The 25,163-nt window shown below is 29.9% G+C and overlaps 2 protein-coding genes, 1 long non-coding RNA gene and 1 other non-coding gene across 4 annotated transcripts; 2 read left to right on the forward strand and 2 right to left on the reverse strand.

The window, feature by feature from the left end:
• Positions 1–69: 69 nt before the first annotated feature.
• BGLU41 (beta glucosidase 41) lies at positions 70–4,360 on the reverse strand. The gene is made up of 13 exons (XM_022039087.2): positions 4,031–4,360; positions 3,701–3,767; positions 3,534–3,592; positions 2,838–2,913; positions 2,695–2,766; positions 2,484–2,571; positions 2,124–2,379; positions 1,875–1,990; positions 1,004–1,227; positions 892–923; positions 675–777; positions 486–594; positions 70–405 (listed from the first exon to the last, which is right to left on the reverse strand). Exons 1-13 carry the CDS (start codon positions 4,160–4,162, stop codon positions 204–206), a joined length of 1,536 nt encoding a protein of 511 aa, XP_021894779.2. The 5' UTR covers positions 4,163–4,360; the 3' UTR covers positions 70–203.
• Positions 4,361–9,425: 5,065 nt separating this feature from the next.
• LOC110812330 (RNA-binding (RRM/RBD/RNP motifs) family protein) lies at positions 9,426–14,519 on the forward strand. The gene is made up of 4 exons (XM_022039085.2): positions 9,426–9,670; positions 12,014–12,082; positions 12,232–12,338; positions 14,083–14,519. Exons 1-4 carry the CDS (start codon positions 9,505–9,507, stop codon positions 14,176–14,178), a joined length of 438 nt encoding a protein of 145 aa, XP_021894777.1. The 5' UTR covers positions 9,426–9,504; the 3' UTR covers positions 14,179–14,519.
• Positions 14,520–22,725: 8,206 nt separating this feature from the next.
• On the forward strand, positions 22,726–24,097 carry LOC148266540 (uncharacterized). The gene is made up of 2 exons (XR_015818718.1): positions 22,726–23,486; positions 23,923–24,097. It is a non-coding gene; the product is annotated as an uncharacterized LOC148266540 (long non-coding RNA).
• Positions 23,719–23,791, reverse strand: TRNAR-ACG (transfer RNA arginine (anticodon ACG)). Its single transcript has one exon. It is a non-coding gene; the product is annotated as a tRNA-Arg (tRNA).
• Positions 24,098–25,163: the final 1,066 nt, after the last annotated feature.

Here is a 25,163-nt window from a genome sequence, read left to right on the forward strand (position 1 = left end):
TTACGTATACTTTTTATTATATGACATATTTAAAAATATTGAAGAATTTGTAAATTATAAAAACAATAATTATGGAGATAAGGATTAATTTTTACATTATTGTTATTTATTGTTTGATTAAAAATGTTGGTCTAACGAAGTTGACCCAGTTACTAGAAATTTTTTTTTTTAAAAAGATATATATACAATTGAACAAAGAAGTACTATGAATCTAAAAGGTGATGAGATGACTTTGTCAGTCTCAATATACTTTTAAACCATTGAACTGAAGCTTTTGGAATCCTTGTAAGATTGTTTTTATAGTCCACATAGTAGAGTCCAAACCGAACAGTATATCCTGAGTTCCATTCCCAGTTGTCCAACAATGACCATGCAAAATAACCTCGAATATTACACTTGTCTTGTCTGTATATATTTAGAAGTAAGTCTTTATAATAAGGCTCCAACTTTTGAATTAAGTGAACATGAGTTAGTTGTTTACGTACCGTATTGCCACAGACAAATTAGATAGATAGTCTCTGTGATAATTTATTCTCTTCTTATCCTGTAATGCCTTATTTAAAGTTATGAAGGGGCTATTTGGATCATCCATACCTGCATTACTCATAAATTGAAACTATTATATACCATTGATTCATAATTCTAAAAGAATGAATTTTTAGGTGTCTTCTCACCATTTTCAGTTATAATCACATGTGGATTCTCATACTTATCTCTGATATATATCATCAACTTTCTAATTCCCCAAGGGACGATATGTAGCCAGTGAGAAGCTGCCTGGGTTGTGGAATACATAAGATAATATATAATATACTTTTAAGTCAATTTTTGTAATATAATATTTTTTTTCTTAAAACCAAACCAAATCTAAATATTATTATTGACACATACCCTTTCTCCGATAGCAACTCCATCTCGAACAACTACATATACTATTGTTAGTTTCCCAAGTTAAAGCAATTATTATATGAATGAAAATTTTTAAAGATTTAAGGGTTCTTACATGTGGTAATAACAGCTGCATCAGATGAGGCATCATGCAATATTAGCTTTTGAATTTGAATCTTATCATCTTTAGCATATAATGTAGTATAATGATTTATGCCTACAAAATCCAATGTGTGCACCAGCATTTGAGATGTCTCTCTTGGGATTCTTGGTAATCTCTTTCCCACTAACTTTTTCATTGAAATAGGATAATCGCCTAAAATAAGCGGATCCAGAAACCTGAAATATATATATATATATATATATATATTTTAATTTTTAGCAAAAATAGAGTAACTTTAAAAAATTTTAATATTTTATATTAGTGTATGACAAGATGATATCATAAAAGCAAGCTAAAGCATTCTTTCAACATAATTAAAATTAGGTCAATTATGTAATTAAAATAAGACATTTGTGGCACCTTATAATATCAACATGTATAAACCGATGAATTTTAGGTCTACACATAACTTAATAGGAGGCCCATAATGAAATGATTTTCTTTGGAAATAACTTAAGAGCTACATGTTCTTTTTCACTCATACATATATGACTTATTCTATTGACATTTTGAAAGGTCAAAATTATATTTGACACCTAACACGTATTCATAGAATCTATTATATTGTACAATATCTTAATAAGTATTTGTGTTTTATATATCACTTAACTTATTATTTATCATAGTTTATATTCATAATTTTAAATTTCTAAATATATTTAAAATAGTACGATTTACATTATTCGACATATGTAGAAGCTACTTTATTAAAAAAAAAACTCAATAAACAATATTTTTTAACTAGTATGATATGTATATATATATGTATATATATAAAAGATGGTAGTAAAATTATGATTAAAAGGTATTGAAGAAATTTTACCATCCAATTCCAAAATCCATTGCTCTGAGTGCTGCGTCTCTATCTTCATCGTTGTCAGATATTGGTTCATACCACTTAGCATCCAGTGCCATTCCAATTTGACCTTTTTGTGTCTCCTATAACATTCAAAATATGTACACAATATATATATATATATATATATATATATATGAAGTTATTTATTTGTCTCATACTAATATAATATATTACGAAAAGACTAGAATAATTATTTACTATGATAAGGAATACCTTGAAATTTCTGTGGTAGCTATGATAAGCTGAAGCATGAGATAAAAGGATGTTGTGAGCTACAATATATGGTTCAGTAGATGATTTTCCTTTCTTACAGAAGATATGACCAAGAATCGAACACCTTCCTGGAGCTTGAATGCCTGTATCATAACCTTGAATCGAGAAACCATGAGGTTCGTTGAATGTAATCCAATGTTTCACTCTATCGCCAAAAGCTTCGAAGCAAGTAAAAGCATAATGCTCAAAGTCTATGCTGTAAGATTTCATATATATACTTATAATAAACATTCAATCCTTGAACAAAATCCTGAGAGGTAGGTAAGTTGACGTAAAAATTTCATGTGCGGGATACTTAACACTATTTGTTTGTTCAACCATCCTTCGTATTTATCCTCAAGCATCTGTGGAAGATCCCAATGATATAGGGTTACATAAGGTTCGATTCCTGATTGAAAAAATTATATTAAGTTAATATATTTACATATATATATATTTATTTATGTATATATCGAGAGAAAGTGGATGAAGAAGAAAGAATTTCGCGTAAATGATGTCTGTAAATAGCAACCTTTTGCCATTAAAGCATCTATCAAGTTGTTGTAGTAACTTATTCCTTCTGGGTTGGGTTCTCCTGTTCCATCTATACATACATACCATGAAATATTAAGAATGAAAAGTAGAAATAATATTCTCCACAAGACTGGAACTTACTTGGAAAAATTCTTGACCAAGATATTGAGAATCTGTAAGCATCCATTCCCATATCCTTCATCAACTCTATATCATCCTGTAAACATTAATCTTACTTAAGATCCAAATATTATAATATTACTTCAAACTGTGTTAGTTATGATCTTCCTTTTACTTCAATCCACCAACCTCTTTGAAACTTCATCTTCATACGAGTGGTACATCGTTATCACCGTGTATGAGTCAATACCCTTAGTACTATTATTATTATATGTATATATGTATACACATGCAAATATTAATATCGATATAAGTCTTATTTAAAGACAATAATTTTTTTTTTTTTTTGGGTTCGGAGTTGAAATTTCATTTCTAGAGTTGTTGCCATCACCTAGATTGTCCCTTTGCTTTTTTGTTTTCTTCTTTTTAAAATCCTAATATTTAACTTCTACAAATTACTTAAATTAAAAAATATAAGTCAGTAAATTATACTAAAAAATATACAAACTCTGTTAAAAAGAAGACTTATATATAATCTAAATAATATATTAGACATTTTTTTAATACATTAAATTTTTAAAAATTATTGGCAATTTTTTAAATATATTATATTTATTAAAAATATTTAACTCAAATAACATAATATTATCATATGAAATTTGGTAATTCAGTACTACGATATATATATATATATATATATATATATTGATATTTAACCTTGAATCGATGATATTGATCAACGGCTATGTCGGCATTGCTGAAATCCAAGATTCTTCCTGTTTGAACATGGAAGACAAAAAAAATATCAATTTCTTTTTTTCTTCATGAAAAAGAAATCCCACCATAGATTTTGAAACTGTGAATTTCTAGTTCTGAGTTCTCACCTGGCTGCCTCGTGAAAGTGTCCCATATGCTTGCTCCCTTGTTTCCTTCTCTCACAGCTCCTTCAAACTATACCACAAGAAAAGAAAAGAAAAAGAAAAATCAAGATCGAAAAGGAAACTTTGGAACAAAATTGAACCCGAACATAAAACACTAGACCCAGATTTATTTGATCTGTTTGGATACGATATAGTCTTTCCTTTCGTGTTATGTATACCATTATACATAACACCTGCTAACTATATTGTTTTGTTTCAGTCTCTCTACAGCTTGTTATATTAATATGAATTGAGATGAAAGGAAATTCAGATGGGTATGAAAGAAACAAGCACCTGATAAGCGGAAGAGGCTGTTCCGAAGACAAACCCATCTGGAAAATCGGCTCTACTAACAGATTCGGAGTAGCCAAACAACCAGGTGATGACGATTGTGATCAGAGATAACACAACACTTACTGCAGTCATGACAGGAGAAGAAGAAGACACCTTTGGCAGCAATTTCTTGATTTGAGATTCATAAAAATGCTATCTTAAACTTGTAAAACTGAAGAATATTGTTTGAAGAAGAAGCCAAAAGAGAGAGAGAGAGAGAGTGAAAGGTGTTGTTGGGATTGACTGAGGTGTCTTGTTTGGCTGCAAAGCTAATTTTGCAATTGTTTACACGTTAATATACTGCCAGAATTTAAGTAAACCAAACAAGAAAAAGAAGAAAGAGAGAGTCCCACATGGAAAAATCACCTTGAGAAAGAAGAGACGTGTGGAAGAACAGGAAATTTCAGGGACTCACGTTGGGATGAATAATTGATTTTAGTTTAGGAAATTCCGCTGGTTGATTAGTTTTGTTTTTAGAAGATGGATAAGTTTAGGTTTCATGTCAAATATTTAAAATTTTATCTCTAAATAATATAAATCTATCTTTTATAAAATATTTATTTATAATTAATTAATATTAACGTATTATCTTTTATACTTTAGAAATTTTAATTAAATAATTGGTATATATATTATTAAAACAATTTTTTATATTTTAAAAATTCAAATAGATAAATATTATGTATATTATCTTATTAATTTTTTAGTTTTAAAATTTTAGTGGGTAATATTTAATATTTTGTTTTTATATAATATATCTATAACTATAATTAATATTAATACTTTTTATGCATGATTGGAGATATGTACATATATATATAAATTAGCTAAATAATGAGACATCATTAGGTTTGATTTGTTATTATACAATTAATTAAAGATTATTTAAAATCTTGATATAAGGAACATACTTATAGTTTAATCATGTCATGTCATATTGAATGAGAACTATATACTAAACTCAAATATTGAACTTATTTTAATTCATCCATATATAACTTTGTTTCATATGCTAGATACATATGCATATATATATGTATGTATGTATGTATGTATTAAATTATTAAATTAGATTAATTTAATTATTGGGTATGATTGAAAAGCAAATGCAAATGACTATGATCATGCATGAAAGAAAGATGATGCCACGACATTCGGCAGTCAAACAATTTCTATCTTATACAAAGAAATTATTATTATTTAATTAAATATTTATTTGTGTGTGTATATATATATATATATATATATATATATATATATATTTAAATTGAAAATATGGTTGATAAAGACAAAAAGTGATGTAGAGAGTTAATTTAAGTTGGGTGTGGTTGCACGGCTTAAACAACTTAAGCTAATTATCCTCTTTTAGTCTTCTCAAAATTTAGGAGATCAGGAAAGGTGTATTACAAAACAAACTAATCATCTAAAAGGGCAAGTGTCCGATTAGATTTGCTCAACGATGATCCAAGTAGAAATGAGGAAAAAGATCATTCAAAGCATGGATTAATTTTATTTTATGTGAATGTATAAGATCTAGATGTACTAATTAAAATTAAGAAACGCCATTAGTTGGTCTTTTTAGGTTATGGAAGAAATTCGATCTTTATTATGATAGATGATAAGCTGCTTTATGTTATAATACCCGCATCCGGAATTAATTTTAAAGTTGAAAAAATATAATTTTTAAAATTTTAAATTTTGTTTAATATAAAATTAGGGAGCAAAAAAAAGATCGTGGATGAAATTAAAAATAATTTTGAAAAAAAATGAGTGAAATTTTGGATTCGGATGATATTTTTAAAAGAAAAATAAAAAATAGTGGGTCAAAACGCAATTAAAGAAAATTGCGCGATGTAAACCGTCCAGTCAGCAGCTCCGACGAACCAGAGCGTACCGCGTGGCAAGGCACGCTGACTCGGTGCCACGCAGGAGGCCACGTTGGCAATCCGCGTACCCGGGATCGAACGGCCCGGATGCGTTCCCGCGCATATGGACGGTCTGGATCCGTTCTTTCCTAAGACGCGATCGGACGGTCGCGATTAAATAGGATGAACAACTCAGATTCGTTTCTTTTTTAAACATGATCGTACGGTCGAGATCAAATCACGATAAATGGTTCATATTTATTTCTTCTTTAAATAAATCGGACGGTCGAGATCAAACGCGATGAACGATACAGATTTAAGAAAAACGGGTATAAATATCTCACATTACATCGAACCCAAACCCTAACCGCCAGCCTCTCGCTAGAGAAGATGAATCAGTCGTTGGAGAAGGGAGTCGACTGCCACTTGCCGTCACGTCGGAGCCACCTCCGATTGCCAAAAAAGGTAAAAATTTCTCTTATCCGATCGGAATTTAATTCCAAACACTCCCATGGCTAAATTAGAGCACAAAGAACGGTGGATGAGTCGAAAACTACGAGTAAAGTTTGACGGCATCGCTCGGACAAAACTCAAAATTGCTTCCAACGAGCCCTTTCCCATTTCTCGTTTCGTGCAATTTTTTTACCATTGTATTCACCATTCTGTTTTATATAAATTGATCGAAGAAAAACGCTCAGCTACGAAGGTGAGCCCGCAGAGTTGTTGCACCGACACCGGTAAGTTTTTATTTTTTTGACTTTTTTCGGCTAATCGAGACTCCCTAACTTGTTTTCTTGTAGGAATGAGTATAAAACCAGCTGAAACTGGCCAAAACATACCGAAAATGGCTAGGCCGAGGTAAACTACCGCCGCGGGCGGCGATGCTATCGCCAGAGCATGGCGGTGCTACCGTGCCGGAATTCTAAAATTGGTCAAAAAAAGTTTTTAACACTGATTTTAGATTTTTAGGGTATTTTTAGGTACGTAAAGCGTGTTTTAATCTCAACAGAAAAATTTAGGAAACTCGGAGACCGACAATAGGCGTACTAGAAAGTTTGGTGTTTTGGATACTGATTCGGGTAAGAATCCATCACCTTATTCCCTGTTATAGAATTGAAGTTTAATTATCAATAATACGGTATTTTGCGTAATTTAAAAAACTTCAAGAATTAATCGCAGGTTACTAATGGAGTCAGAACCGGTTATTTATTATTGTTTGTCTTATTTAACTGATTATTTTATTTTACAATTTTAAATACATTATAATATACTGGAATTGGTAAAATGATTCTATTGTGTTTCTTTTATGCATGTATTGTTTGTTTTGCGTTGATTTACGATTAAATTGTGAAACTGAAAATTAAATGTAAACGAAAAATTAATTAGTTAAGTGAATGAATGAATGATAGTCTTACTGGATATTATTGGAGATGGTGGATGGACTGGGTACATAGGGAACCCTACCGTGAACATCGCCTTATACTAAACGGGGTACCAAGAATTGACATTTTTGGCGCTCATACCGGACGGGGTATGAGGACAGCCCGTTTTACCCTCATATCAGACAGAATATTGAGGGATGATATTCTTAGCGCTCCTACCGGACAGGGTATGGGGACAACCGATTAGTTAACAATGTTGAATAATAGATCACGTATAGTGAGAAATCTCTATGGGCCCACATGGATACTAGTAGTCAAATAAAGAAAGAAAATTACTGTTCTTACTCATTTGAATATAAGATTGGAATATTATTTGGGCTATAGATCGATTTTGAAAATCTCGCAAATAGTAAATATATACAATAAATGGTTTTCTTTATGATAAATGAATTTATTTAAATCAAGAGCTTCATTGATTGTTTTTATGATTTTTACTTACCTTCAGTTTCTGTATCGGTGAGTAGTGTGATATTTTTATTAGGTTAATATAGTTCACTCTTTCATTAACTATTTCATATTAAGAGAAATAAGACCTAAATCCCGATCAATAAGATGATTGTGAATAGTTCACCACCCGGACTCCCTTCAAAAGCTAATGAAGGTCGTTCTAGAATGTTCAGCATATTGCCTTTTATTTATTTCTTTAATTTTGTTTGTTATTTTAGAATGACCGTTCCCGTATCCCTATTAGACATTCTAAATTATTGTGTAAAGAATAAAAATCCTAAACTCTATCGTTTCGTTTCCGCATGTAATTCATGATTTTATTTCTTTTTAGGGTTTTGACTTTTACATATGTAGATCAATATAGACAATGAATGTTTTGATACTTTCTGTCACGCAAGCTTGAGTCCCTCCAATACTTCTATCAATGTAGATCGATCTAGACAATGAACATTTTGATACTTTTTACGATGCAAGTTTGAGTCCCTCCAAGACTTCTAGGACTTTAGCCTTTATTGGTCTGGAAATGCTCGAGTTTTACATGAATCATACAACTCAATCACTAGGAGTATCTTTAGTAAACTCATATGTTGTAGTATGATTAGGATTGCCACAAACAAAAGTATGAGTACTAAGCTTAAATCACCTGGTGAGATGAATTTTTCAACCCACCCAATAAAATCTAATGGCATCACCATCATCGTTTAAATGGCAAGTTTCTTGATAAAGTATTATAAAATTCAAAAACATTACTTATAATATCAAAACTAGATGAATCGATCACCTTATCTCTGTTACCCAAAATGACATCATTCATTTCCTTCTATGGGATCCAGACTATGGTAGGAAAAATTACCTTTTACTTGGAGATGCCATAGGAACTCATTTTACTCGTAAGATTCCACGCGATACATCTATCCAAGAGCATATAAAAGAAAATTACTGTTTATGTACAAGGAAAAGAAGATTTAACTCTTTATATAATAAATAAAAAAAATTACAGTTTTATTTGAAGAAAACTTAATTTTAGATTTGGTTTATAAATAAGACTAATTATTATTATCATTATTATTTTAATTTTTTATTTGTTTTGTGGGCATAAATCCATGCCTTTTAAATTGGCAATTTCACAAAAATGAAATAAGATATTTAATAATTTGTTTGGCATTACAATTGAGTAAGATATAATTTGCTACTTGTACAAATTAACAGGTTAAATTTTGTTAGGTTTTCAAATTCTATTAATTTAAGGTTATAGTAAATTATTATTCCATTTAATTTGATAATTCCACCTTTTTATTATTAAAATGTTATTTCATCAAAAAATTTTAAAGGAAAAAAAAAGCCCATCTAAGTTGGCCCAATATTTATTATACATGTATTCAGACACCATATTTTTCCACATGGACATAAATGCCCTCACAAAAATTGTATTTTTACTCCTAATTCCCAGAAAAGTCAATGGTATTTTAGGTAATTGCACATAATCAAGAGCCATGTATAAGGGTATTTTAGTAATTTAATGTATCGTAATGTTTGTTCCACTTCCTTTTTTTTTTTTTTTTTTTAATTAAATTTATATAGCTGATTGGTTCAGAAAATTCTACTCTCGTGTTTCTCTCTTTCTCTCTCTCTCTCGGTAGAAGGGGTTTTAGCTTAAACCCTTCTGTATCAGCAGTCATCCATGATGCCTATTAGGGTGCCGGCGGCGATCGCTGCAGCGGCTCCTCGCGGCTTGAGCCGCCTCTTCTCGACGGCTTCTTCGATTTTTCCTTCCATTCCTCCGCAGGCGGGGACTGCGGTTCCGGCTCGGGAGCAAGCGGAGCCCAACACCAACCTCTTTGTCTCCGGTACTCTTTCTCGTCTCTGTCAACCCTTATCTGTCATCTTGCTGTATGTTATTAAATGGGTTCTCCGTAATTTTTTTTTCTTCCAATCATTATTTCCGTGTGTGTTTAGTTGCTGGGAGGTTCGGGAATGTAAAAATGTTCCATTTTTCTGTTATTTTTACTGTTAAATCGTACCTGGGATCCGTATGAAAGCTGACTGGGAGGAGAACAAAGTGATTTAGAATAGAAGTTTCGATTTGAATAAAATATCAAGATGTGGTGTTCTGTTCGATTATTTTCTGATATTTTGATTTTATATCAATATATTTAATTTCTCAGATAATTGTTTTATCCTCTATTTGAAAATGAATAAGGTTTAGTACTGCCTACCACTTCAAGAGAATCGTCTGGAGGAAATTGGAAATGGGTTGCTTTTTGTTCAGTTGATCTGGTCATGTTCAGGAAAATGCGTAGTTACTGACACCCTGATGAGGTTGTGTCCATATCGAGTTATGACATTTTTGTATATTCTTTCAGCATCGCTCTTACGTTTTGCTCTACTGGGATGGATTATAGTGTTTTCTTTTTGAAGAAAAAGATTCACAAGGCACCAAGGGGGTTCTACCCAAGTGGTTGGGGAATTCACAGCAGATAGTGGATCCCTTTTTTTGTTCCCCATATTTTTCTTAAAAGTTAAAATCGTCTGCAAATCAAGTTATATGTAGACTTCCTTGACCAAGAGGTTAGAACTAAGCTTCCAAGTGAGCCATTGTGGGGAGCAACTACGTGTTAATGTAGATATATGATAGTGATTAGTAGGTCGCTTTGCTGTTTGGCTAAAATATGGTCACTGGAGATCTTCACTGGCTAGATATGCTTTAGAAAATATGTTTATTATATGCACTTTGAATTGCCATTTGTTGGAACTTGGATGTGGTTCGGGATTTAGACTATCTAATCTCCTGCTGCACCTTTTCCCTAGAGAGAAAGAACAGTAAGCTTACATCTGTAAAAGAGGAGCTTGATCAAGAAGGCATTATGAACTATTGAATGTTCTCATGTACTCACACTACAATTCTGTGTCATTTGTCCAAGTGCCGAGATTGTTTCATTCTTAGTTATTCCTGGCTTTATTTTCTGTTTGCTGTTGTTTTGTCTGATTAGTGGCACAGTCTTCTTACATTCATGAAGGAATTGTGAACCATTGCATGTTCTCATGTACTGACACTAAGAACAATTCTCTGTCTCACTTGCTTAAGTGCTCAAGATTGTTTCATTTTTAGGTATTTGTGGTTTTAGTCTCTGTTTGTTGTTTTGTTGTCTGATTAGTTCTACAATCTTCTTATGTTCATCAAGTTTTTGTTTAACCTAGCAAACAATGTTTTACAATATAGGTACTTTTACTTTTCAAGTTTGATGAATTTCTGTGGTGTTGTTTTGGCATTTGTCAACTTAAGATTTGCTGAAGGACAGTAATTTTTACAGTGCATGTGTAATTATTTTTCCTGTTTGGTTTGCCTTTGGATTTGGAATGGTATTGGAAAAGCTAGGAAGATTCTAGTGCTTGTGGCAGTTAGTCTCTCTTATCTTGTGGTGGGATCGATAGTTGAATGGGCATAGAGGATTGATTATTTGTTTGTGTTGGTGTTGGCTGGGAAGAGGGATTCTAAGATTTCATTTGGTACATGAAAACATTTTTAGCTTTCATTTTCAAAATTTGTCTTTATTTATGTTTTTATTTAGGAAAGTATGTAAAAGTTGCATATTTGTGTAATAGTTAGGGAAATAGTTTTGCAGAAAACACCAAGGACAAAATTTTACTGGAATATGTTTTTCCTTTGTTTGATCTGTCCGGTAAGCAGGATGTACCTTAAGTGGTATATTTATCTTGATCTGTTGCATGGTAATGTTGCTTGAGTACATGTCTTTTGATGAGAAATTTTCCAATGAGTACTATGGTGCTGTCATAGTTTCGTTGTGCTATACATTTTGTTGATTGTGGGAACTAATCCTGTGGTTTCCAATAATTTAAAGTTCAAGCATCCAAGCTGAGGGAGGACTCCGTCCCGGGCTTTTATTCTTTTTGTTGATTCATCTGAATGTATGTATTTTATAAATTCTTTCGTGAACATACACAGATCATAGATTTTGTTGTTTTCTTCCTTCTTACCCTCCTCTTGCCTGGTTTTGTTTTTAGTTTCATGGCTTAAAAATGTGTACTTACTGTTCAATAGTGTCTTTATCAATACATGTTCACTTGCAAATACTATTTCTGCTTCCTTGATGTGTAACTTCCATTTTTTCAAAGATTCTTTATGGAGCAAGATATATATTCCTAAATGAAATTGTTATCTTTTGTTTCAGGGCTTAGCAAGCGTACTACGACAGAAGGCCTCTGTGAAGCTTTTTCCAAGTTTGGTGAAGTGGTTCATGGTTTGTTCTTTTTTCTGTGAAGTTCTTTCGGAAGTATCATGAGTGTTGGCTTTTCTGCAAAACTAGCTTATTGCTTTATCTTTCTGTTGTAAAGTTTGTTTGATATATCATTTTGGACTTATTGTTATTGGCTTTTCCACCATTTGCAGCTAGGGTTGTCACTGATCGAGTATCAGGGTATTCTAAGGGATTTGGTTTTGTTAGATATGCTACCCTAGAAGATGCTGCCAAAGGTATAGAGGGCATGGATGGCAAGGTGAGTTGATGTTTATTTAAGTTTTCATCTAGCAAATTGCAATCTCATGAACCTAAAAAAGCTTAATGAAAATGACTCTGGTAACTAATTCTTTTTTAAAGAGAAAGAGAAATTGTCATTAAAAGGATGCCAAAGGGTGTCACCCGGTACAAGCTAAACTCTCTTTATACTATTACTAATTCCTTTTTCGAATGAATAGATACCTACACCCTTTTCTTAATAAAATACTTAAGAATGTTCTAAACATATTTTAAGTGGCTGGGAAGTTCAAGTTGCTCCTTTTTGGGGTTTCTGGAGGCAAGTAATGAAATGGAAAGAAAATACTCTATACAACTCTGTTTTCTGTCCCTCAATTGCATTGTCTTCTGCAAATAATAATTGTTCAAAATATTCACACTCAATAAAGCACATTGTTTTTTTGCCAGATAAGTGGCTGAGATGTGAAGCTAGCCCCAGCAGAGAGTGCTGCATAAAATGCTGCAATCTCTTCTCTCCTTAAAAAAAAAAGGCTACATGTTCATGTCTTTTGTAATTTGGCACTTAACCTTAGTGGCTAGCAAAGCGTTCCCAATGTTTTGAGTCGACTTTCAGAAATAGATAGGGAAGTGTACGAAACTGCTCTAGGTTGCTGAATTGTTATTACCAGAGTTAATGAGCCCATTTAGTACTTCCATATATAGGATTAGCTCAGAGCCAAAACTATCTACCAAACGTTCAGTCTTGGCTTGGTCAAATCTCAGCTTGAGCTTGGTTTTGCTGAGCTGCAAATCCACTTTGATTTTGTTTATAGATTTATTTATCGTGACAAATAATTACAAACCCATAAGTTTAAGTGCTGAACCTACTCTAGAAAAAGTATAATTCTGGACATGTTTCATTCTATTTAATATATGAACATTCTATGGATTTATTGTTATCTACAAGTTTATCTTTTATGTCTGTATATTTATATTAATATATTATATATTTACGCCTTTAATTAATTATATTAAAAATAAAAATTGATATTTTTAAAGAATTTGAACTGTCTCTCAACCTCGAATTTTCAGTTTGACAAGCTCATTTTCTTACCAAACTTAAGTCGAGCCAAACTTGAACTTTAGGGATTTGGTTTTAGAAATTAGTTTTTGAGTTTCATTTTCTAAATTTATATATTTGATTTACTAAAACATATCTAGCTAGAAATAGATAGAAACAAGGTTCAAAAAGATTATATTTGGGAAGATGACACAAGGTTTTGAATTTTTGCCATGTGTTCAGTATCATTTTCCAAAATATGTTTTCGTTTTTAACAAGTAGATATTCTTTTTCTTTTAAAAATATGAATATAGATCAGTCTTGAAAATGAAAACATAAAATATTTCTCTGCAACTAAACAAGCCTAACTCTTTATATGAACTGAAATCAAATTTCAAGGAAAACTCAAACTTCCAAATTCAACCTAGTAAACTTAAGTATTGAAGGGTTCAGCTTGGTTCAGTTAGTTGCCAACCTTCTTAAATTAAATTGGATTATTTTGTCAATAATGGAATTAAAGCATGTTTGAGGTTTCTGAAGGTGCTTATTCGCTGATTGTGTTGGCAATGTTACCCTGCTTTCATACTTGCGCTCTGCAGTTGGCTCTTTCTATCTGACCATAGTCAGTCTTGCCCAAAAATGTTAATGATAAATTTTGCGTGCTTTTGCTTCAAAATTTTGGTTTCATTTTCCTTTACTTAAGCGCTGACTTTGCCAACTTCTGCAGTTTCTGGATGGATGGGTCATATTTGCAGAGTATGCAAGACCTAGACCACAACCTACACCACCTGAGAACATGTATCCTCCGTATAATCGTCAATGAACTGAGCAGAATGAGTTCCGTTCTTCTTGGAATTGGTTGGCTGTCGAGTGGCATTCACAATTCTCAAATTTTAATCAGAGGTAGCTTGTTGGTCCTCCATCACACCTTGCATACTTTAAGTTAGTGGAGGAGATTTGCCTTATTAATTTAGTATGAACACTGTATAACTGAGAAAATACATGGATTTCCAATTGTTTTCCCCCCTGGACTTATTTATAGACATTTGGTCAAATTATGTACTATTCAATTAAACTCAAGTTGAAACTTTATTGAGAAATTGCCTAGCTTTGGTTGTATGTTATCTTTTTGGAAGTTGAAATTAAATCACCTATTTGATCTTATTTCATTTTGTAGATTAGAATTTGGATTATTTTTTACAGTAAAGACAGTGGGATATTAATGGATATTTTCTCAGAGGATGAGAATAGTTTTCAGTTGAAAAGTTGAGTAGATAGATATTTGGAGATCTTTTCAGGCTATATAGACAATGAAATTGTCCATAAATGAAGATACCCTCTGGTGGTATCATAGTAAGACAATGATAATGTGCATATACATACATATATATATATATATGTATATACATTGTGTTATTGTTGGAGTTCTTTGTTTAGCATCAGGATTCTAGTATCATTCATGAATCTCAAGGAAGCCATTGAATTTTCTAACTAGTATTAGAATTAGGAGGTGACATAAATTTTTTATTCAAAATTTTAGTTAATACAGTACAAATTGTATACATCATAAATTCATTGAATAATATTTTAGAATACCAAATAAAGTAAATAAATTTTTTAGACGAATTTATTGGACTCGGTTTGTATTACGAATCCCGCGAAATAAGAATATTATAATTTTCTTTTCTTTTGTTATCAACTAAAATTAAGAAATTAATTTAATACGATAAATTAAAGAAATAAACTTGCTGTCTCTATTCTTATGGATACAAACAATTATTTTGTAGTGTGGAGATTGCATTTGCTTGAGGGTTCTTCCTTGCTTCACCATCACCTTGACAAATACATACAAATTTTATTTCTTCTCGACAAGACTCTCAATTAATGTCACTTATAACGATTATAAGAACGATAAATCTAAATTTACTATGAAGAATTTTAAAAATTATAATATTTTTTTTTCTCTTAAACGCGCTCTAATATATTAAAATTTTATAAAATATATATAAAATGTTAAAAAAAATAAAATTCCAAAGTGGGTCGTATTATATTTGCCAACACCATGTTTATTAGCATTAACCTTGCAAAATCATAAGTTTTTTGTTTTTTGTTTATACCGAAAATAAAGTATACCACTTCTCAAGTAATTACATAAAGTGTCTAGAATTTACTCTGGGGACATTAGTTATAAAACTAAAATTCGTATACTTAAAATAGGAAGCACACCTCATTACCAATTCGAGTAAGTATTGATTGCGTTTACAAGTGGCGGAAATCGAGCAACGAAATCCCTCCACGAAGTTTTTCGGGTGGACCCGTCGAGTGAGGGGGATTTGCCTTCTCATTGAAGGTAACCAAAACAGAAATTAATGAGTTTGAAAATAACCAAACACTGGATATTTAGTCCTGTATCATTCCAGTTAGGACCAAGAAGAAAACAAAGAATTGAATTGTGGTTGTTTGGAGGAACTTTGATGAAGACAAAATTTTAATGCGCCTTCGTTTCTCATCACCTAATGCTTACTTACACCTCATGTGTTGTCAAATTCAAGAGCTTATTTTGTTACATGATAAGTTGTTTTCTTCTGTTGTTGCATTAGCAGGTAGAATTTTCCAGAGAGGAAATAAATGTACTCTTCAATTTTTCTTTTTATATTTTTTAACTTATTGTATTTTATATGTATACTTCGTTTTGTATTTTATATTATACTAATCTTAATTGAAAAAAAAAAAAAAGTGAATGATGGTCGAAATTATTTTAGTAAAATTTATTTGTATTTTTTATTTTTAATTTCCATATATAAGTATAAATTATCATTGCATGCAGTTTATTTTACTTAATTAATTTATATAAATTTGTTCATTTATTTATTTGTTGTTTTATTCATAAACAGTATACGTTTATGTATGTTATATTTGCAAATATAATACTTAACATAAGATATTTGTATTTCTATCTTAATTTTTTTTAATATTAATGTATATATTTTTAAAAATAGAGAGAATAGATTCGTAGTGTATAAATATCATCTTATATATGTACATATATAAATGTGTTTTATATGTAATGACCCGCGAGTATCATTTTTGTATATATGTGTATATATATTTTTTAGGGTTAAAAAGTAAATATTCATTTATGGTTGTAAGAATGTTGAGAATCATTGGAGTAAAAATCAACCCATTAGGATTTTTAAGCTTTTGCATCCTTCCCTTGTTCTTCCTTATTCTTCTTATCTTGTATTCTCATTTTCTTCTTGCAGGTCCTTGAATATTTAGTCTCTTTTACCACATTATCACAAAATCTTATATAGAATTAGAGCATATTATAAAGAACAATAACTCAAATCACACGACAAACTCTACTTTATGTTAATAATTGTGTTCATCAAGCGACAATGTTCTTGATCTCTCTCATATGAGTAGCTCATATTATATTGAGAGTAATGAAAGCTCAAATGCACTACTTGTCAATAAGTTATTAGATGCAAACAATTATCACGCTTGCACAAAATTGATGAAATGAGTGCTCATAATAAAAACAAGTTATGGTTTATTAACGAAAGTTTAAAGGAATCTATAGATTCGGACGATTCACTTATTTAGCATTGGTTGCAATGCAACGATATTGTTATCGCATGGATGCATAACGCAGTATTGATAGATATCAAATGTAGTATGTTATATGTTGACATGGTCATCAACTTTGAATCAAGTTACAGGCACAGTAAAACATTTCTAGAATCTACGAGGTAAAACAAGTTATTGTCAAGTTTATGCAAAATTAAGATATTGGAAGTATTGATTTTCAAAGTTAAAGGCTTCGTTTGATGAGTGGATAAATTGTGAGTTGAACTTAAATTGTACATGTGGAGGGTTAAGAATTATAATGAAATATAGACATAAGGACTAGTGATGAAGTTTCTTGTGGAGATAAATGAGTTATATATAGCCATCAAGGTATAAGCATTGCTGATAAAGCATTTTCACATTTTGAATGAAGTCTACTCTATTCCATAAGAAGATAAGTGTAGAAAAATTTCTATAGATGTTTAGCCAATAAAACACTAGTCTTTAATGTTAGGGAATTAAAGAAAATAATCAAAACATCCACCTCAAATTGTGAGAAGTATTATTGTTTTCACTGTAAACTGACAAGTCATTCTATTAAGCAATGCTTCAAGGCAAACTTGAGCAAACTTTTATGTTTATGCTGCAACATACTAGGACATATGATAGATACCTGTTTCAAACTCCATATGTACAAAAAGGACATAAGTTTTATTGAAGGACCATATCGTCAAATATCAACCAAGTATCTTCATCCTATAATGTTAAAGAACAATCTATTATCAACCAAAAAGAGTATGCACAATTAATGGCACTTATGCATTCAAATAAATTCTCTATACAAATGTTACAGTCACCTTCTATTTTACATCAAGACACTAATATGACATGATTTTCTAGTATGTCTTATATTTCTCTACTCATTCAATAGAGCAAGAAAAACACACGATTGTGCTTTGAATTATTAACATTGGTACCTCAAATCATATTATATATACATCATATTTGAATGCAAGCATTACAACAAATATTTCATCTGAAGTTGTCTTATCAAATGGTGACAGAGTGAATGTATCTCGCATTAGAATGATTAAAATAACTGATACATTGATATTTCATAATATTTTGTGTGTTTATCTTTCAACTTTAATATGATATTTGTCAGAAAATTAGACGATGACTTAAAATGTTATCTTAATTTTCACCGCATTTTTGTATTATATAAGATATTTCGACTTCGAATGCAGTTAAGTGTATAAAATAATATGAGGTATCTATCCGTTGGAGCAATATTAGGTTCCTCCCATGGAGTCCTAATAGTTTTTCACTGCAACAATTATTTTTAAATTTAACAAAGATGAATGAGAAATTAAAAATTAAAGATTTAGGAGGTGTACAATACTTTCTCAGTATTGAGGTTGCACGATTCAAGGACGAGATCCATATTAGTCAGCAAAAATATATTATGGACTTGTTGAAAGGTTCTTGAGTGCTAGAACTTTCAAGGTACCCCTAAATCATAATTTCAGGCTGTCAAAAGACATAGTGGAATGATTTCAAACCCAACTATGTATAGGAGACTTATTGAAAGGCTCATGTATTTGAATCTTACAAGGCCATGCATATATTATTCAATATAACTATTAAGTCAATTTAAAAAATGCAAGAGATCAACATCTCAACACTGCCAACAAAGTCTTGAAATATATCAAGTGTGCACTTGGACAGGGTCTATTTTATCCAAAAAAAAAAAATTAATTACAAATCAACACTTATAGTGATAGTGATTTGGGAGCTTGCCAAGACATCCAAAGATTTATTGTAAGGTATTGTGTTTATCATATATCTTATTTAATCTCTTATAAATAAAAAATAACACATTGTGTTTTGCTCCTCTACTGATGACAAATACAGAGTGATGAATAGTGCTTGCTGTGAGACAATCTAGGAAAGATACTCCTTGAATAATTTAGGAGTTTAACACCACTAGTTGCCATCATACATTGTGACAACAGGACGACGATGCACATTACAACTAATCTTGTATTTCATAAAAGAATGAAGTATATAGAAATCATTTAATTTGTAAAAAGATTCAAGATGGAAGCATTGTGACCAAGCAATCATGTTAGCAACATGATGCAACATGTGAGAGACATTCTAAAAAAACCACTCTCAAGCTTACTTCATTCTCTCAAGCTTACTTCATTCTACAGAAACTCGAAGTATAAACGGGTTGTGGTGACCCCATGGAGACTCGCAAGTATCATGTATGTATATATATGTGTGTGTATATATATATGTATATTAAGGTTAAAAAGGAAAAGATGGTGTGCATATGAGGTGTATGTGTGCCGATTTTACTTCAGGTATATAAAGGACTAATTTCTAATTGTAAGAAGGTCGAGAATCATTTCAGTAAAAATCAACCAATTCGGATCTTCAAGCTTCATGTCCTTTCTTTGTTTTTCCGATTTTATATTCTCGTTCTTTTTTTCCTTATAAATCTTAAAATATTTCGTCTCTTTTATGAAACCATAATAAAATCTTATACTACTTGAATATGTTGAACATAATGAATCATACACATGGTATATAATGAGATATAGTAACTCTTATAAAAAATTATTGTGATTAAAATGTAGTTACCAGATTATCCTTCCAAGAACATGAAATAACACACACACACATATATATATATAATGCATGTATATATATATATATATATATATATATATATAAGACTTGTGAAGCTATACCGACGATTAATAATAATCAAGTTTAGAAAAGCACATTTTTAGGCAAAAATTATGTGGTCTAGTATTGTAATTATAGAATGATGGTGATGTATTTAGTAGTGATAGTTAACTGGTGAATCATGGCGCATGTATATGTATATATATATATATACACTGCACGCATTAATATCTCAAAAGAAAATTCATTGTATGTGTAGTACATATGTCAATGTCATAACTGCAATTTTGGTTGCTTGCATGTGATGAAAACGAAATTGGTGAATTCAAATGCGGTAACCAACAAGATCATACTTGTTCTCGACGTGACTATAAATATATACATATATATATGTATATACATATTGTAACAGTATTTACATGGGCATGGTATGTCTTTCACCTGAGAATTCATTATATTTTGCTCTTTTCTATATATATATATAGATATATATATATATATATATTAATTATAAAATAATAAAAATAACTTGTAAATAATGACACACGGAATTCAAGACCTCTTCTAATGTAAACTCATTTTTTTATGCCAATGAAAGTTTTTTTGGTCTCGTGTTTATTACGAAATTATTGTCTAAATTAATTTTATTATAAAAATTTAAATGAGTTAAGAACTAACATTATTTCATTGTATTTAATTATTTTTAAACGAATTCATTAAATTGATAATCTGATATACATATCGGGACTCATATTAAATTTACGTTTTAAAAAAAATCTAATAAATTATTTTTTTTTTGAAGTATATGCTGTGATCGCTAAGTTAGTAATTATTTTTCATAAAAAATATATATATACTAGAGGTTAGATATATTTGAGGTGTAACAATTATATAAATTGGTTACTTATAGTAGAATTTGTCTTTATAAATTCTATGAGTGTTTATAAATTTACCAAAATAATTTAAATATTCTTTTTTTAAAAAGTCACATCTAGTCATTTTTGATACCAACATAAAAAAAAAATTAGAATTCAATTTTAGAACACCCAAATTACAATTTATCTAACAATATAATTAATATCCATAATTAAAATAGATTCTTTCTTTTTTAATAAATTCATTTATATATATATATATATATACACACACATACAATTTATAGTTATCTAATTTTGAGCATGTACATATCATTTAATAAAGATAAATATCTTTGTTTATTCAATAAGAGAATATATATATATATATATATATATTATACTATATTCCAATAAAATATATCACCACATGGAAAGATCACTTACCCTTTAAATAAAATTTTAGTTTGGTAGTCATCCAAATCCTTCACTTAAAAAATAATCATGATGATAGTGTGCATCAAATTATATATATATATCTATGGCTCAATTATATATTATTTTTAATTTCGTGTTTAATTTAATCTATAATTTAATTTTAAATTCTTATAATTTAATTTTTTATTTTTTATTTTTATTTCAAATTTTTAAACATTATGCCACTAGACATTAATAATATATCTTCCACATGGATTAAATTTATAATGTGTTTAAGCAAAAATTAAATGGAGCATATTTTATATGCCAACTATGTACTTATATGCTTATAACGTGTTTAAAAAATATAGTTATTTACTAGATAAATTATTTAAAAAAAAAAAAAACTAAAAACTTAATTACAACAAAAGAAACAGAGAGGGACTAAATTGAAAAAGTTCAAAAGTTTTGGGGTTCTTTTTGCAATTAATCCTACATGTGTCTAGTGGGATGTCCACTTTAATTTTCACATGGCTTTATCATTTTATACGAAGAATAATTAATTGGAAATTATTTATAAATTTTGTAATGCCCAAGTGGTTGAATTTTTTTTTTTTTTTAACTACTAAGAATTAATGGTGTTGGGAATTGGACTTTATTATATGCGTGTATATGTGTACGTATATAACTTTTTTTATATGTATTTTATAAATTCTTTTGGGTAAAAAATGTCAAATTCCATTTTATAAATATGAATAAATCCCACTTGATTATGCCGACTCCACCATATTATAAGAAAAATATATATATAAATTATAACTATTTATTTATAATTTTCATTGGTAACTAATAATTTATGATTTTTATAATTTTAAATTATTTTTTTGATAAAATTATTATTTTAAAAAAATATATACATTAAGAATTTTGTATAATTTATTTTAATTTTTATTGTAATCCCGATAAAAAAAAAACATATATAATTAGAAACGTTTTCATGAAACAATGTGCGAGGTCCTTATCCTGTGGATTACTTTTAAGAAAGTTGGTTTACCATGGGAAGAAGTATATAATAAGCTTTTTATATTATATTCAAATATAATATAAAGTTTGAAATTTTTTTAAGATAAGTTCACAAGCACTCAATTTCGGTCAACGCTATTTATATATTTGACATAATTTTTTCTCTTTGTTGACAAAAAATAATAATGAAGTGTTAATATAATATTATTTATTTTAATAAATACTGATACGTAAATCAATTTAAACAAAATTAAATAACGTACGTATTTAAGAAAGAAAAAAAAAAAAGAAAATTCACATACCCACATCACAAGCAAATACATAAATTGTATTTAAGACAAATTTATAATTATAAAAAATTATTTAAAAAATAATACTTTACCTATTTAAACCCTATAATTTATATTTATATTTATATAATATATATATATAATGGATTAATATTTAATTGGAAGTAAAAGGTGATAAATTTCAACTTGTTGAAAAAGCAAGACGGAAGTTGGTGTCAGTTTTACCGACTTTGGACCAACTTGCGATTTTACATATAATTGAGATAATTATAAAATTATATTCCAAGATTATTATAATAATCCCTTAATTAATTTGTGATTATCCACTTTGCATTAATTAAATTAGCTCAAGAAATATCCAAACGGCGGTTATATATATATATATATATATATATAGATATATGTATGGAGAATTTTTTGAGGTACTTTATCCAAATTTACCTAGAAAACTAATTTTTGTTTTTCCAAGTAAAAATTTAACCATTAGAATTTAAAATTAAATTTTAAATAAATCTCATAATTTTTTTCTATTTTTAAAATTTGGAAAATAAAATAAAATAATTTTCTCCAAAACATGTGGAGTGGAAAGTGAAGCTAATATGCATACACGGAGCCGCCACGTCAGACAACAAGTGGGTTCCGTTGATTTCGGATCCATCTGATCTGTAAAATTCACCCGTTGGAACGACCCGACCCGCATTTTTTAATCTCCAAAACAAAATTTCGCCTATAAAACCTCCATGAATCCACCTTCATCTTCCTCCCCCCCCACCACCTACCAAACCCAATCCCTGATACAAATAGCAGCAACACATGTTGCTCCTCTGTTCTCCATGGCTCAACTCCTGACTCCCTTCTTTTTTCAGTACATCCGTGCAATACTCTCTCTCTGATATAAATACGAACACCTTGTGATCATCAATAACCTTTACAGAAACAAACACAATGAAGTTTTTGTTGGAATTCGTTTCCTGCTGCGCGTCTCCGGAGTCGCGGCGATCGGATTCCCGAGAGCTGCCGAGGGAATCGGCGGAGGAGGAATCGCGATCGCTGATGAAGGTCGGATTGAGGAGAAAGCGTGGGAGAGGAGTGTCGGTTGGGCCTGAATGGAAGCCGACACTACAAGCGATCTACGAGGACAACACTACACCAGCCGCCGGAGAAAAGAAAAGCGGCGAAGGCGGAAAGGTGTCGTCCGATTTGAGGCTGGTTAAGCGGAAGAGCAGCGGTGGCGGATCATGTTCCCGCGTTCACGTCCGAAGCTCAGGCGAGGATTTCGGGTAATTTAATTTAATTTAATCTGGTTGGTTGACATGTCAGTGTCTGGAAACAGAATATCTGTTACAACTTCAACTTTTACGTTTTTTTCCGATAAAAATTTCTGGGAATTATTGTGATGCAAGCAGGTCTACGTGGCAGTTTTATATTCATATACGCATATATATTAAAATATATTTTTAATAATTTTAAAAAATATATATATTTAAAAGTTATTGACTTAAAAACTGGTATCGACTCCACTGGGGATCGAACCCAGAATCTCTGGTTCCGTAGACCAGCGCCTTATCCATTGGGCCATGGAGTCTTTTGCTTACTCTGCTTTGGCAGGGTAAAAATTTCAGAAATAAAAAATATTTATAAATGAATTTTATGTTTTAATTTTTATATAATATATAGAATTTGACATTTTTGGTGATGAATTTATTTATTTTTCAGGCGAAACACATATTCAGCAACAATAATTCCAGCATTCGCTCCAACTCCTTTCATGTTTTGAAGCTTCATAGTAAAGACTTCTTTTTTTTTTTCCTTTTCTTTTCTTTTTGTAAATTTTTATGCTTGAATGTACATACATATATAATGATAAATAATAGATATCATTTGAAGGTAATTTTAGAAGTTTGTAATAAGGGTTTATTTTATTTTGAAAATAAAAGTAATTTGTGCAAAGTTAAAATTGATCAAATCATTACGCTAGAATAATTCATGAGGTCAAACCATTTCGTGTTATTACATATTATAATGAATTTTTTTCAATAACTTTATATTTAATCATAATGTCCTACGAACTAAAAAATATACTCATGTTGCATGTTTCATCATAAAGTAAAAATATATTATTAAAATTAGAATCATAATTATCAAAATGTGAATTTATCAAAATATATATATTTTATTTGAATCAGAGTTATAAATTAAGATTCTAAAATATCATCAGGTCTAGGTATTGTTTCCCTAATGGTCATAATACCAAATACTTTTTAGCGAACTCTAGTATGATCAGATTTATAATTAAGCATTTCTTGTAAAAATATGAGCAATACCAAATTTTTGTAGAGCCCAAACCTCCATTTCTCCTACCCACTGCCCCTCTTGCTTGACCTGCCTGTAAGGGATTATTGTGTAACAAGTGCAGAACGTCCACTGGAACGCCTATGTATTTCATCATCAACTTGATGAATTAATTTTAAGATATATGATTTTCTTTATTATAACAGACTGTTTAAAAGGATCTCAATTTTTTTTTAAAATATTCTATTCTTTTTTCAGATACTCAGGTGCAACCTATGGATTCGCAGTTTATTTAATGACTTCATATAATTCAAAAATGTGTTTATGTATTAGCTTTTTTTTACTTAAATAATAAAATAACTTTTATACTTCTAATACTTTTATGCTTAAATCTTTTTTTTTCTTTTGTATAAATTCTTATAAATTTAAAAAATTTTAAAATAAACATTCAGAGTCAATAAGAATTCATTCATTGTTAGTCAACATCATATGTTCAAGCTACTTAGAGTTGACCGATCTATTGATGATGTAAAAATTTTATTAATCAATTTTACAACGAAAATTATAAAAAAAAATGTATCATAGTTATTATTATTTTTATTAAATTAAAATATTTTGTACATATTTTAGAGTATCCATTCATTCTATGTATCTTTATATAAATT

Source organism: Carica papaya, chromosome 4 (genome assembly GCF_054855325.1).
Source record: "Carica papaya isolate Zhongbai chromosome 4, ASM5485532v1, whole genome shotgun sequence".
Taxonomy (NCBI): Eukaryota; Viridiplantae; Streptophyta; class Magnoliopsida; order Brassicales; family Caricaceae; genus Carica; species Carica papaya.

Coding starts and splice junctions, on each gene's coding strand:
- BGLU41 (XM_022039087.2), bottom strand. CDS start 4,162: ATGACTGCAGTAAGTGTTGTGTTATCTCTGATCACAATCGTCATCACC. Junction 2,380..2,483: donor TGGTTGAACAAACAAATAGT/GTTAAGTATCCC, acceptor GAAATCTTACAG/CATAGACTTTGAGCATTATG. Junction 595..674: donor TGTGATTATAACTGAAAATG/GTGAGAAGACAC, acceptor TGAGTAATGCAG/GTATGGATGATCCAAATAGC.
- LOC110812330 (XM_022039085.2), top strand. CDS start 9,505: ATGATGCCTATTAGGGTGCCGGCGGCGATCGCTGCAGCGGCTCCTCGC. Junction 9,671..12,013: donor CACCAACCTCTTTGTCTCCG/GTACTCTTTCTC, acceptor CTTTTGTTTCAG/GGCTTAGCAAGCGTACTACG. Junction 12,339..14,082: donor TAGAGGGCATGGATGGCAAG/GTGAGTTGATGT, acceptor CAACTTCTGCAG/TTTCTGGATGGATGGGTCAT.